The 20,037-nt window shown below is 53.3% G+C and overlaps 1 protein-coding gene across 2 annotated transcripts in view; it reads right to left on the bottom strand.

Annotated features, from left to right (window-relative positions):
• Positions 1-11,629, bottom strand: part of c7h7orf25 (chromosome 7 C7orf25 homolog) — a 32,489-nt gene extending 20,860 nt beyond the window's left edge. The window contains exon 1 of one of the 2 annotated variants that reach the window (XM_078216543.1): positions 11,427-11,629. Coding sequence is in view for 1 of the 2 variants with exons in the window: in XM_078216542.1 (XP_078072668.1) it covers positions 7,608-7,684 (77 nt within the window). In the remaining variant the exon portion in view is untranslated. Of the gene's footprint in view, positions 1-7,607; positions 7,698-11,426 lie in introns of those variants that run through there. The other variant, XM_078216542.1, reaches the window with a different exon arrangement.
• Between the last annotated feature and the right edge of the window lie 8,408 nt (positions 11,630-20,037).

Below are 20,037 nucleotides of genomic sequence, written 5' to 3'. Positions count from 1 at the left end.
CCCTCTTGCACCCCCCCCCCCCTCTCCCCCTCTTGCACCCCCCCCCCCTCTCCCCTCTTGCACCCCCCCCTCTCTCCCCATCTTGCCACCCCCCCCCTCTCTCCCTCTTGCACCCCCCCCCTCTCTCCCCTCTTGCACCCCCCCCGCCTCTCTCTCCCCTCTTGCACCCCCCCCCTCTCTCTCCCCTCTTGCACCCCCCCCTCCCTCTCTCTCTCCCCTCTTGCACCCCCCCCCCTCTCTCCCCTCTTGCACCCCCCCCCCTCTCTCCCCTCTTGCACCCCCCCCCCTCTCTCCCCTCTTGCACCCCCCCCCTCTCTTCCCCTCTTGCACCCCCCCCACTCTCTCCCCTCTTGCACCCCCCCCCTCTCTCCCCTCTTGCACCCCCCCCCTCTCTCTCCCCTCTTGCACCCCTCCTGCCCCCCCCCCTCTCTCTCCCCCTCTTGCACCCCCCCCCACTCTCTCCCCTCTTGCACCCCCCCCCACTCTCTCCCCTCTTGCACCCCCCCCCACTCTCTCCCCTCTTGCACCCCCCCCACTCTCTCCCCTCTTGCACCCCCCCCCACTCTCTCCCCTCTTGCACCCCCCCCACTCTCTCCCCTCTTGCACCCCCCCCCACTCTCTCCCCTCTTGCACCCCCCCCCACTCTCTCCCCTCTTGCACCCCCCCCCACTCTCTCCCCTCTTGCACCCCCCCCCCACTCTCTCCCCTCTTGCACCCCCCCCTCTCTCCCCTCTTGCACCCCCCCCACTCTCTCCCCTCTTGCACCCCCCCCTCTCTCCCCTCTTGCACCCCCCCCACTCTCTCCCCTCTTGCACCCCCCCCCCCTCTCGCACCCCCACCTCTCCCCTCTTGCACCCCCCCCACCTCTCCCCCTCTTGCACCCCCCCCCACTCTCTCCCCTCTTGCACCCCCCCCCCCTCTCCCCTCTTGCACCCCCCCCCCCTCTCCCCTCTTGCACCCCCCCCCCTCTCCCCTCTTGCACCCCCCCCCCTCTCCCCTCTTGCACCCCCCCCCTCCCCTCTTGCACCCCCCCCCTCCCCTCTTGCACCCCCCCCCTCCCCTCTTGCACCCCCCCCTCCCCTCTTGCACCCCCCCCTCTCCCCTCTTGCACCCCCCCCCTCTCCCCTCTTGCACCCCCCCCCTCTCCCCTCTTGCACCCCCCCCTCTCCCCTCTTGCACCCCCCCCCCTCTCCCCTCTTGCACCCCCCCCCTCTCCCTCTTGCACCCCCCCCCCCCTCTTGCACCCCCCCCCCCCTCTTGCACCCCCCCCCTCTCCCCTCTTGCACCCCCCCCCCCTCCCCTCTTGCACCCCCCCCTCTCCCCTCTTGCACCCCCCCCTCTCCCCTCTTGCACCCCCCCCCTCTCCCCTCTTGCACCCCCCCCCTCTCCCCTCTTGCACCCCCCCCCCTCCCCTCTTGCACCCCCCACCCTCTCCCCTCTTGCACCCCCCCCCCTCTCCCCTCTTGCACCCCCCCCCTCTCCCCTCTTGCACCCCCCCCCCTCTCCCCTCTTGCACCCCCCCCCCCTCTCCCCTCTTGCACCCCCCCTCCCCTCTTGCACCCCCCCCCTCCCTCTTGCACCCCCCCCCCTCTCCCCTCTTGCACCCCCCCCCCTCTCCCCTCTTGCACCACCCCCCCTCTCCCCTCTTGCACCCCCCCCCCTCTCCCCTCTTGCACCCCCCCCTCCCCTCTTGCACCCCCCCTTTTCCCCCCCCCCCCCCTCTCCCCTCTTGCACCCCCCCCCCTCTCCCCTCTTGCACCCCCCCCCCTCTCCCCTCTTGCACCCCCCCCCTCTCCCCTCTTGCACCCCCCCCCCTCTCCCCTCTTGCACCCCCCCCCCTCTCCCCTCATGCACCCCCCCCCTCTCCCCTCATGCACCCCCCCCCCTCTCCCCTCTTGCACCCCCCCCCCCTCTCCCCTCTTGCACCCCCCCCCCTCTCCCCTCTTGCACCCCCCCCCTCTCCCCTCTTGCACCCCCCCCCCCCTCTCCCCTCTTGCACCCCCCCCCCCTCTCCCCTCTTGCACCCCCCCCCTCTCCCCTCTTGCACCCCCCCCCCTCTCTCCCCTCTTGCACCCCCCCCTCTCTCCCCTCTTGCACCCCCCCCTCTCTCCCCTCTCTCCCCTCTTGCGCCCCCCCCTCTCTCCCCTCTTGCAGCCCCCCCGCCTCTCTCCCCTCTTGCACCCCCCCCGCCTCTCTCTCCCCTCTTGCACCCCCCCCCTCTCTCCCCTCTTGCACACCCCCCACTCTCTCCCCTCTTGCACACCCCCCACTCTCTCCCCTCTTGCACTCCCCCCCCCACTCTATCCCCTCTTGCACCCCCCCCCACTCTCTCCCCTCTTGCACCCCCCCCCACTCTCTCCCCTCTTGCACCCCCCCCCTCTTGCACCCCCCCCCCTCTTGCACCCCCCCCTCTCTCCCCTCTTGCACCCCCCCCTCTCTCCCATCTTGCACCCCCCCCGCCTCTCTCTCCCCTCTTGCACCCCCCCCCCGCCTCTCTCTCCCCTCTTGCACCCCCCCCCACTCTCTCCCCTCTTGCACCCCCCCCTCTCTCTCCCCTCTTGCACCCCCCCCCTCCCCTCTTGCACCCCCCCCTCTCTCCCCTCTTGCACCCCCCCTCTCTCCCCTCTTGCACCCCCCCTCTCTCCCCTCTTGCACCCCCCCTCTCTCCCCTCTTGCACCCCCCCCCTCCCCTCTTGCACCCCCCCCTCTCTCCCCTCTTGCACCCCCCCTCTCTCCCCTCTTGCACCCCCCCCTCTCTCCCCTCTTGCACCCCCCCTCTCTCCCCTCTTGCACCCCCCCCTCTCTCCCCTCTTGCACCCCCCCCACTCTCTCCCCTCTTGCACCATCCCCCCCACTCTCTCCCCTCTTGCACCCCCCCACTCTCTCCCCTCTTGCACCCCCCCCACTCTCTCCCCTCTTGCACCCCCCCCACTCTCTCCCCTCTTGCACCCCCCCCACTCTCTCCCCTCTTGCACCCCCCCCACTCTCTCCCCTCTTGCACCCCCCCACTCTCTCCCCTCTTGCACCCCCCCACTCTCTCCCCTCTTGCACCCCCCCCTCTCTCCCCTCTTGCACCCCCCCCGCCTCTCTCTCCCCTCTTGCAACCCCCCCCACTCTCTCCCCTCTTGCACCCCCCCTCTCTCCCCTCTTGCACCCCCCCCCTCTCTCCCCTCTTGCACCCCCCCTCTCTCCCCTCTTGCACCCCCCCCTCTCTCCCCTCTTGCACCCCCCCCGCCTCTCTCTCCCCTCTTGCACCCCCCCCTACTCTCTCCCTCTTGCACCCCCCCCCACTCTCTCCCCTCTTGCACCCCCCCCACTCTCTCCCTCTTGCAACCCCCCCACTCTCTCCCCTCTTGCACCCCCCCCCACTCTCTCCCCTCTTGCACCCCCCCCCCACTATCTCCCCTCTTGCACCCCCCCACTCTCTCCCCTCTTGCACCCCCCCACTCTCTCCCCTCTTGCACCCCCCCACTCTCTCCCCTCTTGCACCCCCCCCCCACTCTCTCCCCTCTTGCACCCCCCCACTCTCTCCCCTCTTGCACCCCCCCACTCTCTCCCCTCTTGCACCCCCCCACTCTCTCCCCTCTTGCACCCCCCCGCCTCTCTCTCCCCTCTTGCACCCCCCCCCGCCTCTCTCTCCCCTCTTGCAACCCCCCCCCCACTCTCTCCCCTCTTGCACCCCCCCCTCTCTCTCCCCTCTTGCACCCCCCCCTCTCTCCCCTCTTGCACCCGCCCTCTCTCCCCTCTTGCACCCCCCCCTCTCCCCTCTTGCACCCCCCCCGCCTCTCTCTCCCCTCTTGCACCCCCCCCCACTCTCTCCCCTCTTGCACCCCCCCCACTCTCTCCCCTCTTGCACCCCCCCCACTCTCTCCCCTCTTGCACTCCCCCCCCACTCTATCCCCTCTTGCACCCCCCCCCACTCTCTCCCCTCTTGCACCCCCCCCCACTCTCTCCCCTCTTGCACCCCCCCCACTCTCTCCCCTCTTGCACCCCCCCCACTCTCTCCCCTCTTGCACTCCCCCCCCACTCTATCCCCTCTTGCACCCCCCCCCACTCTCTCCCCTCTTGCACCCCCCCCTCTCTCTCCCCTCTTGCACCCCCCCTCTCTCCCCTCTTGCACCCCCCCCTCTCTCCCATCTTGCACCCCCCCCCGCCTCTCTCTCCCCTCTTGCACCCCCCCCCTCTCCCCTCTTGCACCCCCCCCCTCTCCCCTCTTGCACCCCCCCTCTCTCCCCTCTTGCACCCCCCCCTCTCTCCCCTCTTGCACCCCCCCCTCTCTCCCCTCTTGCACCCCCCCCTCTCTCCCCTCTTGCACCCCCCCCCCTCTCTCCCCTCTTACACCCCCCCGCCTCTCTCTCCCCTCTTGCACCCCCCCCCACTCTCTCCCCTCTTGCACCCCCCCCCACTCTCTCCCCTCTTGCACCCCCCCCCACTCTCTCCCCTCTTGCACTCCCTCCCCACTCTCTCCCCTCTTGCACCCCCCCCACTCTCTCCCCTCTTGCACCCCCCCCACTCTCTCCCCTCTTGCACCCCCCCCTCTCTCCCCTCTTGCACCCCCCCCGCCTCTCTCTCCCCTCTTGCACCCCCCCCACTCTCTCCCCTCTTGCACCCCCCCCCACTCTCTCCCCTCTTGCACCCCCCCCACTCTCTCCCCTCTTGCACTCCCCCCCCACTCTCTCCCCTCTTGCACCCCCCCCCCACTCTCTCCCCTCTTGCACCCCCCCCACTCTCTCCCCTCTTGCACCCCCCCCACTCTCTCCCCTCTTGCACCCCCCCCACTCTCTCCCCTCTTGCACCCCCCCCACTCTCTCCCCTCTTGCACCCCCCCCCCCACTCTCTCCCCTCTTGCACCCCCCCCCACTCTCTCCCCTCTTGCACCCCCCCCCCACTCTCTCCCCTCTTGCACCCCCCCCCCCACTCTCTCCCCTCTTGCACCCCCCCCCCACTCTCTCCCCTCTTGCACCCCCCCCCACTCTCTCCCCTCTTGCACCCCCCCCCACTCTCTCCCCTCTTGCACCCCCCCCCCACTCTCTCCCCTCTTGCACCCCCCCCCCCACTCTCTCCCCTCTTGCACCCCCCCCCCCACTCTCTCCCCTCTTGCACCCCCCCCCACTCTCTCCCCTCTTGCACCCCCCCCCACTCTCTCCCCTCTTGCACCCCCCCCCACTCTCTCCCCTCTTGCACCCCCCCCCACTCTCTCCCCTCTTGCACCCCCCCCCACTCTCTCCCCTCTTGCACCCCACCCCCACTCTCTCCCCTCTTGCACCCCCCCCACTCTCTCCCCTCTTGCACCCCCCCCCACTCTCTCCCCTCTTGCACCCCCCCCCACTCTCTCCCCTCTTGCACCCCCCCCCACTCTCTCCCCTCTTGCACCCCCCCCCACTCTCTCCCCTCTTGCACCCCCCCCCCACTCTCTCCCCTCTTGCACCCCCCCTCTCCCCTCTTGCACCCCCCCCTCTCCCCTCTTGCACCCCCCCCCTCTCCCCTCTTGCACCCCCCCCTCTCCCCTCTTGCACCCCCCCCCTCTCGCACCCCCCCCTCTCCCCTCTTGCACCCCCCCCCCCTCTCCCCTCTTGCACCCCCCCCCCTCTCCCCTCTTGCACCCCCCCCCCTCTCCCCTCTTGCACCCCCCCCCCTCTCCCCTCTTGCACCCCCCCCTCCTCTTGCACCCCCCCCCCCTCCCCTCTTGCACCCCCCCCTCCCCTCTTGCACCCCCCCCCCACTCTCTCCCCTCTTGCACCCCCCCTCTCCCCTCTTGCACCCCCCCCTCTCCCCTCTTGCACCCCCCCCCTCTCCCCTCTTGCACCCCCCCCCTCTCCCCTCTTGCACCCCCCCCTCTCCCCTCTTGCACCCCCCCCTCTCGCACCCCCCCCTCTCCCCTCTTGCACCCCCCCCCCTCTCCCCTCTTGCACCCCCCCCCCTCTCCCCTCTTGCACCCCCCCCCCCTCTCCCCTCTTGCACCCCCCCCCCCCTCTCCCCTCTTGCACCCCCCCCCCTCTCCCCTCTTGCACCCCCCCCTCCTCTTGCACCCACCCCCCTCCGCTCTTGCACCCCCCCCTCCCCTCTTGCACCCCCCCCCCTCCCCTCTTGCACCCCCCCCCTCCCCTCTTGCACCCCCCCCCTCCCCTCTTGCACCCCCCCCTCTCCCCTCTTGCACCCCCCCCTCTCCCCTCTTGCACCCCCCCCTCTCCCCTCTTGCACCCCCCCCTCTCTCCCCTCTTGCACCCCCCCCTCTCTCCCCTCTTGCACCCCCCCCCTCTCTCCCCTCTTACACCCCCCCGCCTCTCTCTCCCCTCTTGCACCCCCCCCCACTCTCTCCCCTCTTGCACCCCTCCCCACTCTCTCCCCTCTTGCACCCCCCCCACTCTCTCCCCTCTTGCACCCCCCCCCACTCTCTCCCCTCTTGCACTCCCTCCCCACTCTCTCCCCTCTTGCACCCCCCCCACTCTCTCCCCTCTTGCACCCCCCCCCCACTCTCTCCCCTCTTGCACCCCCCCCACTCTCTCCCCTCTTGCACCCCCCCCCCACTCTCTCCCCTCTTGCACCCCCCCCTCTCTCCCCTCTTGCACCCCCCCCGCCTCTCTCTCCCCTCTTGCACCCCCCCCACTCTCTCCCCTCTTGCACCCCCCCCCACTCTCTCCCCTCTTGCACCCCCCCCACTCTCTCCCCTCTTGCACTCCCCCCCCACTCTCTCCCCTCTTGCACCCCCCCCCCACTCTCTCCCCTCTTGCACCCCCCCCACTCTCTCCCCTCTTGCACCCCCCCCCCACTCTCTCCCCTCTTGCACCCCCCCCCCACTCTCTCCCCTCTTGCACCCCCCCCCCACTCTCTCCCCTCTTGCACCCCCCCCCCCACTCTCTCCCCTCTTGCACCCCCCCCCACTCTCTCCCCTCTTGCACCCCCCCCCCCCTCTCCCCCTCTTGCACCCCCCCCTCTCCCCTCTTGCACCCCCCCCCTCTCCCCTCTTGCACCCCCCCCCTCTCCCCTCTTGCACCCCCCCCCTCTCCCCTCTTGCACCCCCCCCCTCTCCCCTCTTGCACCCCCCCCCTCTCCCCTCTTGCACCCCCCCCCTCTCCCCTCTTGCACCCCCCCCCTCTCCCCTCTTGCACCCCCCCCCTCTCCCCTCTTGCACCCCCCCCCTCTCCCCTCTTGCACCCCCCCCCCTCTCCCCTCTTGCACCCCCCCCTCTCCCCTCTTGCACCCCCCCCCCCCTCTCCCCTCTTGCACCCCCCCCCCTCTCCCCTCTTGCACCCCCCCCCCTCTCCCCTCTTGCACCCCCCCCCCTCTCCCCTCTTGCACCCCCCCCCTCTCCCCTCTTGCAACACCCCCTCTCCCCTCTTGCACCCCCCCCCTCTCCCCTCTTGCACCCCCCCCCTCTCCCCTCTTGCACCCCCCCCCTCTCCCCTCTTGCACCCCCCCCCTCTCCCCTCTTGCACCCCCCCCTCTCCCCTCTTGCACCCCCCCCCTCTCCCCTCTTGCACTCTCCCCTCTTGCACCCCACTCTCCCCCCTTCTCCCGTCTCTCTCCTTCCCCACCCCCACCCCGGTCTCTCCTGTTTCCCTTTCCCCACCCTGACCCTCACCCTCACCCCGGGTCTCTCCTGTTACCTTTCCGGGCCTCCGTTTTCACTCTGCCGGAAGTGAGTCGGTTTTTCTGCCACGTCCCAACCACAGGCCGCCGCCATCTTGGTGAGGGCGAGGAGCATGCGCAGTAGCGGAGGAGAGGGGGATGGGGGATTCCGTACAGCTTATCATTGAGAAGTAGGAGGGTTAATGGTAGACTTCCTTGGTTTTATTAACTTGATAGAATTTCTGGATGAGGGAAGAGGATTGTTTAGGGTACTGCGGTTATGTGGTGTACGTGCACTTCCAAAAGGTTCCTGATTAAATACCACGTAATAGTTAAAGCCTATGGAATAACAGGGGCAGTGACTGCATAAATGCCAAGTTGGCTGGGTGACAGGAGCCCGAGAAGTGGTGCGGGGAGTTACATGGTGCGATTCCTCAGGGGTCAGTATTCGAATCAATGCTTTTCTTGTACTACATTCATGATTTAGACTTGGGTGTACAGGGAAAAATTTCAAAATTTGCAAAACTTGGAAGTGCTGTGAACCATGAGGAAGATGGTGATAGCCTTCAAGAGGACATAGACAAGCTGTGAGAAGTGTGAAGTGAAACATTTTAGTAGGAAGAATGAGGAGAGGCAGTATAAAATAATAAGAATACAATTCTAAAATGGCTGCAAGAGCAGAAGGGCCTGGAGGTATTTGTGTAAAGTGATAGAACAGGTTGAGGAAGTTGTTCAAAAGGCATAAAGGATCTTGGGCTTTATAAATAGAGGCATAACATACAAAAGCAAGGGAGTTATGATGAATCTTTATGAAATACTGGTTTGGACACAACTGAAATATTGTGCCCATTTCTGTGCACTGCCCTTTGGGAAGATTGGAAACAAAAGATGTACAAGAATGGTTCCAAAGTTTGGGGACTTTGGTTACATGGATACGTTCAAGAAGCTGGGGCTGTCCTCCTTAGAGAAGATTTGATAGAGATGTTTGGAATCATGAGAGACCTGGACAGATACATAGGAAGAAAGTGGTGGAAGGGATGAGAATCGGAGGATCTTGATTGGCAAAGGAACTGAAGGTGGCAGGAGGAAAAACATTTTTACACAACAGTAGTTAAGATCTGGAATGCACTGTCTAAGAATGTGATGGAGGCAGATTCAATCATTGCTTTCAAAAGACAATATTTAAAAATTTAAAAAAATGCAGAGCCAAGGAAATGGCAGGGGACTAGGTGAATTCCTCTTGCAGAGAGCCAGCACAGACAGAATGGGCCAAATGGCTTCCTTCTGTGCTGTAACCATTTGTTGATTCTATTCACTCTTTCAAACAAGGTAAGTTCAGTGAATTCCTGCCTACCCATATGCAGATCCTAGAGACACACAATGCATGTTGGATAAAATACAGATTTGGCCATGTAATCCCAAACTTTCTTTGTGAAAAGGGTACAAGATACATGGATATATATATATATCTTTTAGTCAGTTAAAGAAATGGAAGTGGATTTTCTCTGAGTTTTGTCATACTCTGCAATCTTGTGTAACGCTCCATTCCTTAACATACTTCCCAAGATCAAATTGCCACCATACATTTTATGTATGTGCAATGACAACCCATAGGACCACCTTACACATATCAGTGAGATTTCTCAGTTACTTTCAACCCCTTCGACATTTTTCTGCATTAAAGGTGCTATGTAAATACAAGTTGTTATTTCATTGTCCTTTCAAATGATTTCAGTTGCCACTTACCTGGGGTTTAGTAGCCCTTTGTCATGGTTTCAATGCTTCTTCATAGGTAAAACTGCAGTATGTACCAAACACAATTATAATTTTATGGTGCATTTTAAAGTGCTTGCCTCAGCAACATTTCTACACCACAAACCAATGTAGAGGGGAATTTTCCCATCCCACCCACCACAGGAATCGTAGCAGTGGGAGGGCAGACCATGCAAAGGTGTGCCCTTGGGCGGGATTTTCCGGTTTTGGGATGAGCGTGGCCGGAAAATCCCACCCCGAGAGTCAATTTAGAAGGAATCATAGAAAAGTTACAACACGGGAAGAGGCCATTCAGCCCATCATGTTTGCATTGGCCAAAGAAATAAAGCTGCCCATTCTGATCTCACATTCTAGCACCTTGTCTGTAGCCTGCATGTTGCTTTAGCTGCAGATTCAGGTACCTTTTAAATGAGTTGAGGGTTTCTGCCACCACCAACAAACCAGACAGTGAATTCCAACACCCACTGCCCTCTGAGTGAAGAAGAATTTCCTCATGTCCCCTCTAATCCTACCAATCACCTTACATCTGTGCCCCCTGATAATTGACCTCTCCATTAGGTGAAACAGATCTTTCTTGTCTACCCGACCTAAACCTCTCATAATTTTGTACACCTCGATTAAGTCACCCCACAGTCTCCTCTGTTCCCGGTGGCACAGTGGTTAGGGCTGTTGCCTTGCAGTGCCAGGGACCCGGGTTCAATTCCGGCCTTGGGTCATTGTCTGTGTGGAGTGTGCACATTCTCCTTGTGTTGGCATGGTGGCACAGTGCTTAGGACTGCTGCCTTGCAGCGCCAGGAACCCAGGTTCAATTCTGGCCTTGGGTCACCGTCCCTATGTTGGTGTGGGTTTCCTCTGGGTGCTCCGGTTTCCTCTCACATTCCAAAGATGTGTGGGTTAGGCTGACTGGCCATGCTGAATTGCCCCTCAGTGTCAGGGTTATGGGGATAGGGCCGAGGTGGAATTGTGGTCGGTGCAGACTCAATGGGCCAAATGGCCTCCTTCCGCACTGTAGGGATTCTATGATTTTAACCCTAGCCTATCCAATCTTTCCTCATAGCTGCAATTTTCAAGCCCTTGGCAACATTCTTGTAAATCTTGTACACCCTCTGTAACAATTATGTCCTTCCTGTAACGTGATGACCAGACCTGTACACAAACTTCCAACTGTGAACTACCCAGTGTCTTGTACAGTTCCAACCTTGCTTTTATATTCTATACCTCAGCCATTCTATATGCTTTACCACCTTATCCATCTGTCTTGCCACCTTCAGGGATCTGTGGATATGTACTCCAAGGTCTCTCACTTCCACAACCCCTCTCGTTATCTTCCCGTTCATTGAGAATTCCTTTGCTTTGTTTGCGTTCACCAAATACATTACCTCACACTTTTCCAGATTGAATTCTATTTGCTACTTTTCCACCCACTCAACCCATTGATATCATTCTGGAGTCCATAGCTATCCTCTTCACAAACTGCACTGCCAATTATTGTGTCATTGCAAATTTCTCAATCATGCCTCCCACATTTAAGTCTAAATCAGTGCTGATATTAACAATAAATCACCACAATGAGGCAGCTAAGAATCTAAAATAACAAAGATCTCCAGCAACCTGTAACATATAAGAATACTCAAAGCTCAGCACAGTAAAGGAGTAGCCATGGCTCAAAATAACTGAGAACACTTCCACCATCCACTGTGACCCTGCTCTTACACACATATTGTAACCTTGGCGAGAAGGAGACTAACATTGTGGTCTCTGTATACTGGATGTCATGGATTGGATACTTGTTTGTCTGTGATAAGACTGTAGTGGATGCTTGCTGCATCTATATTTAGCCAGTTTGCCTGATAGGAGGGGAGGCGATGGCCTAATGGTATTATCGCCAGCCTATTAATCCAGAAACTCAGCTAATGTTCTGGGAACCCAAGTTCGAATCCCACCATGGCTGATAGTGGAATTTGAATTCAATTAAAAATTATCTGGAATTAAGAACCTACTGATGACCATAAAACCATTGTCGATTGTCGGAAAACCCATCTGATTCATTAATGTCCTTTAGAGAAGGAATCTGTCGTCCTTACCTGGTCTGGCCTACATGTGACTCCAGAGGCACAGCAATGTGGTTGACTCTCAATTGCCCTCGAGCAATTAGAGATGGGTAATAAATGCTGGCCAGTCAGCGATGTCCACGTCCAATGAATGAATTAATAAAAAGATGGGCTAACAATCCATTCATAGAAAAATGAGACTTCATTACAGAAGCACTGCATGGCATAATCTGATGCTGTAAAGCAGAATATATAAGTCATTTCATATGCCACTGGGTGCAGAAGTGTAAGAAAAAGATTCTGCAAAAAATCTGTGTGTGAATCTGGTGATTGGGTGGCTGTGGCATTGCATGCCAATTGAAGGAGGAAGGTGACCTTTACTGGTGCTGTAAGCGTTGCCCGTCTGCTGGAGGTTAGCTCCAAGTATTCTTGCAGTACAGTGCGTAACTCCATAATTATCTTAGAGCTATTCTCGATGCCAAAGCAGTTTCTTTGCTCATTGCTAGGTAATTATACCGTGCCTGCAGATAGAATTGGTGGCATAATGGCAGTTGTGAACAACTCAGATTCTGGGATGCATTGTTTCATTGCCTACTACAAAAAGTTTGAATAATCTGTGGTTGGGGAAATCAAACCCAATGGTCAATTAAATATTATGATTGAATCCCGGACACATTCTCTTCCACCTTCTTCTGTCGGGAAAAAGATACAAAAGTGTGAGAACATGTGCCAACCGACTCAAGAACAGCTTCTTCCCTGCTGCCATCAGACTTTTGAATGGTTCTATCATATATTAAGCTGACCTTTCTCTTCACCCTATCTGTGACTGCAACACTATATTCTGCACCCGCTCCTTTCCTTCTCCCCTATGTACTCTATGAACAGTATGTTTTGTCTGTATAGCGTGCAAGAAACAATACTTTTCACAATATCTCAATACATGTGACAATAAATCAAGTCAAAAAAATAAAAAAGCCACGTACCTTTAAGGGATTTTTTTTAAAAAAAAAAGCTTTCCTTTAATGCTTCCATGAAATGTATTTTGTAACTTCAGCCTGAGAAACAGAGAACCCATGTTACAACCATTTAACATGCACAATGAGACCTGCATTTACTGTGTGTGAGCTGTGGATGCAACTCTGAGTTGAAAAGTTCGTCAGTGCACTAAAGGAACCTGGAGCCTGATCCAATGAGATTGCAAAGTACCAATTTCCCAGCCCCCATTCCCAGGATTTATATCAATGAATCTGTTCCACATATTTGGATCTCCAGTGGCCAAAATTGTAATAACTGACATCAATGCAAAACATATCATATCATACCTGCTTGCAATTATATTAAAATATTACACTGCTCTAATTTGCTCCTTTGTGGTTTACATGAGAAAACAGGAAAGCCTTTCCTGACCTCCTGTACATTTTTGTGTAGCGATCGCAATTAGTTCAGACCAGTTTGCTCTGCCAAGTTTGTAACTCAATAATTAAGTGATGCAACTTAAACAGAAATAGGAGCACAAACCTACTTAAGCAGGTGCCTTGCAGTATGACATCAGTCAACTATGACTTTGATACTAAGTCACTGAAAGAACACGTATAGGATCTTTCCCATATTTCTGCAGATACAATTTAAAGATGTCTTCAATTGCTGAATTTAAAAGACTCGGTGGTGGTCTCCCCTTTGCTGCCCTAAGATGCAATATAAGGGAAGACAATTCAGCAAAGAGGGAATGTTTCACTGCTTGTTGGGACGATCTGATAATGGTAACAAGGACAGCAAGCAGGTATGTTTTCCTTACAGATTATTTCAGTAGAGTTCTGCATTGTGAAGTATCGGCAAATTATATTTGATGCTGGATAGGTGCAAATCTTATTGTAATCTTCATTTTGCACTTGATGGTGAAGATATTAGATGCTGGTGTTGGCATCAGAAAATTTGAACATTGAAACTCTAGATAGCATCTGTTTCAAATGTAGTTCTTATGCAAGTTAGAGATAGAACTTTCCTGTGTCATTTTGTGTTTATGTATATTGCATTCAATTCAAAAACATTTAAGGAAGTTAGATGATAAAATTTGAATACAACTAACATTTTTGTTTATTCTTGTTGTAAACCCATGACTGATTCATTTGGGGTTGATTTTTTTTGCAAATATATACTTTATACATATAAAATCTGAAAGGCATATTACAAGGAAGTTTCAATTATTATAACAGTAGAACTCAATGATATTGACCTTTTCTCCAGAGATCTAGATGCACTCTGAGGTGCTTGAGTTCAGTAATGAGAACATTACAAACATTTCAATAATTTCATTACAGAGAGTAAAACGTTTTACAAACTATGCACATTGGTCATTTGGAGTTGACATTTATTGTACCAGTCGTTTGGTTAGAAAAAAATCAACCCAGTAAACTGAGCTGAATGGCACAGAGGGCGTCTGTCTATGCTACATCCCGAGGCCAGGGTTGCTTGAATATTTGAGATGGACACACACGTCTGTAATGGTGCAGGAATACACCCTTATTGCACAGTGATAGCACGCACATAGATCAAGGATGATATTGGTTGTTACAACAGTTTACAAACCTGCTCAGAATGAACCCACCTGTGGAACAGGTATCGGAAGCAGCAAATCATCCGGAAAACAATAGCTTTATTTCTGTATTATGAGCTTCTATGTTTGTTATGGTTTTCTTACACATCTGAAAATGAAAATAGTGCCAGTGATAAATGTTCCAGGCTGTGTATTTACTTCAAGCTCGAGACTGCTAAAATATACTCACTAATTTGTTCTAATTAAAGTTTTTGATTCAAAGAGAATCTGATGATTGTAAATTAAATACCCCGTGTAGCATTAGTATCCCTATTAAAAAAAATGAAATCCCTAAAGTACATGATTTCAATGGATCACAATATTTTCAATTGTTTGATTTACTTTAGTTTGGAGCTGCTTTGTCATACTTAGGTGGTTCTATTAATACTCTATGCTTGATTTAACAGAACTGTTCTGACTGAAGATAGTAGCACTGGAAGAGAGCACTATGACCAGAACCAACAGCTTACATTCATAGTGCAGAGTTCTCCTGAGCAGAGGATGAGGATGGGCAGGCTTGGACAGAAAGCATTGGAGTATCAGCTTCCTTATAAGAATGTCCTGCCAGTGCCAGTCTTTGTACCAAGCAAAATAATATCAGTTGCAAAAGAAGATCTCAAGGCCAAATCTTCGCTAACGCTGGAAGAATTTGAGAGGGTACTAATTCCCAAGTGGTCATGCACTGACAAACAGCAAGGTTCAGAGATAAATAAGGAACTGATAGCGAGTGCGAACTTCAGCGCCTCTCGCCTTTTGTCTCCTCCCAACATGTATTCACACCCTGAAGCTGTTCACAGAGGCTGAATATTCATTAATAACATCAGTTAGTTTTATGGCCTTATAGTAAAACACGTTAATGGGAAAGCTCTGCCAATTGAAGTATAAGGGCAATTATCTTACCATATGCCACTCACCTTCATACTGTCCTTAGAATAATCCATAAAACTACTATCAAAATAATCCACCATTCTAGCCTTAGAATAATCCATCCCGCTATCCTCGGAATAACCCTCAAATTTATCCTTATAATGTTCCTGTATTATATAGTAATACCCCACCATTATATAATTATGCTCTGCTGTTATTGCCTAGTAATATCTCCCTGTAGTAAGCCATTAAATGCTCTGATCATCTCATTCTCTCCTGCACCATACATATTTACAACATGCCATCCCTATGCCTGCCTGACTTTGCATGTGCTCCTGGAACACACTATCACCTCCCTAATCACTCCCTACATAAACTCCTTCTGTTGCACTTCCATCCACATTCTCCTCAGCATCTCTCCCAATCTGCTCAGCTACAACCAAAGAACCATAGAATCCCTATTGTGCAAAAGGAGGCCATTCAACACATCAAGTCAGCACCAACTCTCTGAAAGAGCATCTTACCCAGGCCCATCCCATCCCTCTAACCCTGCACATTTACCATGGCTAATCCACTGAACCTATACATCCCTGGGTAATAGTCTATTTAGCATGGCCAATCCACCTAACCTGCATATCTTTGGACCGTGGAGGAAACCGGAGCATCTGGAGGAAACCTACGCAGACACGGGCAGAATGTGCAAACTCCACACAGACAGTGACCCAAGGCTGGAATCAGAATCAAAGCAGTGCTAAATACTGACAAACTCTCTTCCGCCTTCTTCCGTCGGGAAAAAGATACAAAAGTCTGAGATCACGTACCAGCCGGCTCAAGAACAGCTTCTTCCCTGCTGCCATCAGACTTTTGAATGGACCTACCTTATATTAAGCTGATCTTTCTCTACATCCTAGCTATGAATGTAACACTACATTCTGCACCCTCTCCTTTCCTCCTCCCTATGTTCCCTATGAACGGTATGTTTTGACTGTATAGCGCGCAAGAAACAAAACTTTTCACTGTATCCCAATATATGTAACAATAATAAATCATTGTGCCACCATGCCGCCCCTTTTTTGCTGGATTTTATTATTAATTTGTGTAACCATTTGTAAATATAAACTGGTGACAACATTACCCCTTTCTGTTCTTTGTTCTCCTTCTGACCCACCCACTAGCTGTTTTGTCCCTTGGGTGTACTATGTGGGTTCCAACCGTCCTTCAGCATTTTCTTAACTAATTTTGACTGTCATTCTGCTATCAACCACATGATGGAGCGCTTGGCTCCCCAATCAAAGTCCATGGTACTCTCTTCCTGACGGTATTCTCTCACTGCCTGTCTCTGTGTAGTTTGTTTTTGAACCTGCGTAGTTCTTATCAACTTGATTTTATGCGATATTCAGCGTGGCTTCAAACAGATGCTGATCTGCCAATGTGGTTTCACCTGAAAGTTAGTCCGCCTGCATGGCTCTGACTGCGGTCTTAGCAACCGAAAGTCCCGTCTGTGCGGTTTCAACTAAACTGGCCCCCTGCACTCTCAATTCACTCTGAGGTGGCCTGGCCTACCTCATGCGGCTTTGGCCTCATCAGCCTGCCTGCACCTACCCTGGCACCTCCCTCTGCCTGAGTTCTCCTCTCCCAGATTCTTTAATACTTGACTAGATCGTTTTCAGACAGACTTACTGCAATAAATACGGGTGGTAAATAAAATATACTCACCCTTTATGCAGAGCCGTTCTGACGATCCGATACAAGTATCCTGCTTGCAATGCCAATTGTTGTGGAGTAGATTATTATACAAAATAATCTCAAGAGCCCTCAGGCACAGAAGCACCATTCACCAGCCAATGCATTGGGAGAGTCTGCCTCAGAGGCCTTTCTCTGAGATAGTGCTCTCCCAATGTGTTGGCTGGCAAACAACTGCTCTGACCTGAAGGCTCCTGAGACCATCCTGTATAATAATCTACTCCACGACAGAGGGTATCCTCAACGTGAAGATGGGACTTAGTCGCCACAAGGACTGTGCGGTGGCCACTCATACCAATACTGTCATGGACAGATGCATCTGCAGCTACCTTAGATCATTGATCAATGTCCTTGCACAGCTAAATCCTCCATCACAGAAAGCCATAGGCTAAAGGGCAAATGTTATGCAACTAGTCTGATTATTCATTAACGGCAATTTATTCAAACCTGAAATTCTGCAGCTAAACTGAAGTGTACTGTGAAGACTAATGCAAGCCAACTCATGACAGAGATAAATATTCTTCATTGACTTCGTACCCAGTGCCCGGGGCATTAGCAACAATCCCCATGTTGGGGCTAAATTTTGAGCTGCTATCTGATAAATGTTGCACTTTTCAGTTTTGATCATTGCTTCTGTTTGTCGCATGTGAGTTGGTGGAAATTGTATTAAATAAAGGCACAATAAAACAAGGAATATAGTTTGGAGCTCCCTTGTCATTGATAAGAAGAGGTGCTGTTGTTTTCTGAAGTGTGTTCAGTCAATTAATTTTACATCATTATTGTTCCACAATGAATTGAAGCTGTATTTTGAACTTTAGTGTGAAACAGGAGGTACATCATGGGCCATAACCTCTGAGCTCCAGGCAGTGTATCGAGAGGGACCCAAAGTGGTGCTGGTGAATTCCTCTGGTTGTCCCCAGGTAAGGATTGCATGGCAATTTCCCAGGAAGTGCAAACTTCCAGTGGGCAATTACTCTGCTCTGGCAACCATCTGTAAATGCAATTTAGATAGAAAACTTTAGATGGTACTAACTGTTACAGATACAGATATCCCGAAAAGGTTAGAATAATTAAAACCACTTCTAGCTTCTGGGTAACTTGTACAGACCCACACTGATCCCCTATGGGACTTCCCAAACCCCAAGGGTCCAGAGAACTCCCACACCCCCACCCCACCTCCGGCAGGACTGCCCCCTGACTTCTTGGGCCCCAACCCGATTCCTGAATACACCCCCTGATCCGACCCAACTACCAATTCCAACCACAACCCCCCCCCCCCCCTCACTCCGCACTAAATTGGCCTTTAGTGTCGGGGGACTGGCAGGGTAAATATCATAGATACCTACAGTGCTGAAAGAGGCCATTTGGCCCATTGAGTCTGCACCGACCACAATCCCACCTAGGCCCTACTCCCATATCCCTACATATTTACCCACTAATCCCCCGAACTTACACATCACAGGACACTAAGGGGCAATTTTAGCATGGCCAATCAACCTAACCCGCACATCTTTGGACTATGGAATATGTGGAGCTATGGGGATAGGGCGTAGGTGGGATTGTTGTCAATGCAGGCTCAATGGGCTGAATGGCCTCCCTCTGCACTGTAGGGATTCGATGATTCTATTTATTCTTATCCAAAATATATCCCAATAATGAAGCATAGGGAGACAGTTGGTCAAATTGAAAGATCTTTATTTGTAATATATTCAGTACATAACAATAGATTGAGTGCCACTTTCAATTGTGTTTGGCAATTGCTATATTGTTCCTTGAGATGTGAAGGAAGAAATAGAACCAGCAGCCCCATCCACCATGGTCAGGAATGTGAAACTACTTCAAAGAATAGGAATTGCTAGTCAAAAAAATGCCCAAGTCCATCCAATTTGCGTTCTACTATTATGGTAGTCACATGATACAATGATGTGGAGTTGTCATAGCAATGCATCTCTATCAATTAGGCCAGCGCTGATCCATATATAACTGGGACCAAACCCCAGTGGTGAAAAGCTGTGGGAACCACAGATACAATTTCACTTTGAAGTGTCAGGGATTCTATGGGGGAAGTATTGGTGGGGTTCCATGAGTAGGAGGGGGTTGAGTTGCTTGTGACAGAGAGGGGAGAGAGCATTCTGTGGTGGGTTTATATATTTTTTAAAATTGGGGTGCTCTTTAAAAAAGGTGCCCGATCTTTTATAAAACAAAGTTGCTGGCAGGTTGGGCTCATTCAGGACCCGCCTGTTATTTACTGGCATTTTAGGTGTCATCAATAGACTTCAGATTTTATTCAGAACTAAAGATATTTATCGATAAAGAGAAACTACATACAGGGGTTTGCAGATCAGTCACTACACGTTTACTAGATGGCTTCCAGATGTATTCTGCCTGAGAGAGAACTTCACCCTCTGGGGTGATCGCTCACTCTCAGTTCCCATTGGTCCCTCAAGCCAGGCGACCCTGTGACTGGACGGTCAACAGCAACAGCAAAAGTGAGGGCAACAGTGGAAATGAGAGTCAAACATGCTGGGAATTTTGGTCAAGTTATATTAAACACAGATGCAAGTTTAGGGAAGGCTGCAGCAAGTCATGACCTGGCTGTGAGACGTGACCTGACACTTTCTGTGTTGACCAAATAAGGATAGTTGTTTGGATTGATGCTAGACACCTCAGATCTATTGTTACCAAATACAGTGAGGCTATGAAATTTATATGCAGCTTGGCATATAAATACTCTCTCCAGTTCAAAAAGGAATTGGAGAGAGTACAGGTCCAACATGTTCGAGTTAGGGGGAAATGTAGGAGCAATAAATTCAGGGAACCCTGAATGTCCGAGACAATTCAGGACTGGATAAGGAAGAAGAGAACGACTTAGCATGTCCAAAGGGAACAATTTAGGTACGGCCCGAGAGGAATGTAGGAAGTACAAGAGGGAACTTAAGAAAGCAATTAGAAGAGCAAAAAGGGGCATGAAAAAGGACTTGCAAAGAAGATTAGGGAGAATCCTAAGATATTTTATAAATACATTAAAGAGAAGAGGTGAACCAGGGAAAGAATAGGGCCTCTTAGAAATCAAGGGGACAATCTGTGTGTGAAGCCATAGTTCATTGGAAAGGTGTTAATGAATACTTCTCCTTGGTCTTCAATCAGAAAAAGGAGATGATAGGTATGGGATTCAGGAAACTTACACAATTTGACATAGGAAATAAGGAGGTATTGGCAACTTTGACAGGCTTAAAAATGGACACATCCCCAGGTCCGGATGAGTTGTATCCCAGGTTCCCGTGGGAGGTAAGGGAGGAAATTGCAGGGTTCTGACACAAATGTTTTATTTTTTATTCCTCTCTGGCCACGGGCAAAGTCAGTAAGAGTTTTAACAACACCAGGTTAAAGTCCAACAGGTTTATTTGGTAGCAAATGCCATTAGCTTTCGGAGTGCTGCTC

Source organism: Mustelus asterias, chromosome 7 (genome assembly GCF_964213995.1).
Source record: "Mustelus asterias chromosome 7, sMusAst1.hap1.1, whole genome shotgun sequence".
Taxonomy (NCBI): Eukaryota; Metazoa; Chordata; class Chondrichthyes; order Carcharhiniformes; family Triakidae; genus Mustelus; species Mustelus asterias.
Note: the sequence above shows the minus strand (reverse complement) of the source record. Positions and strands in the feature narration are given on the sequence as shown.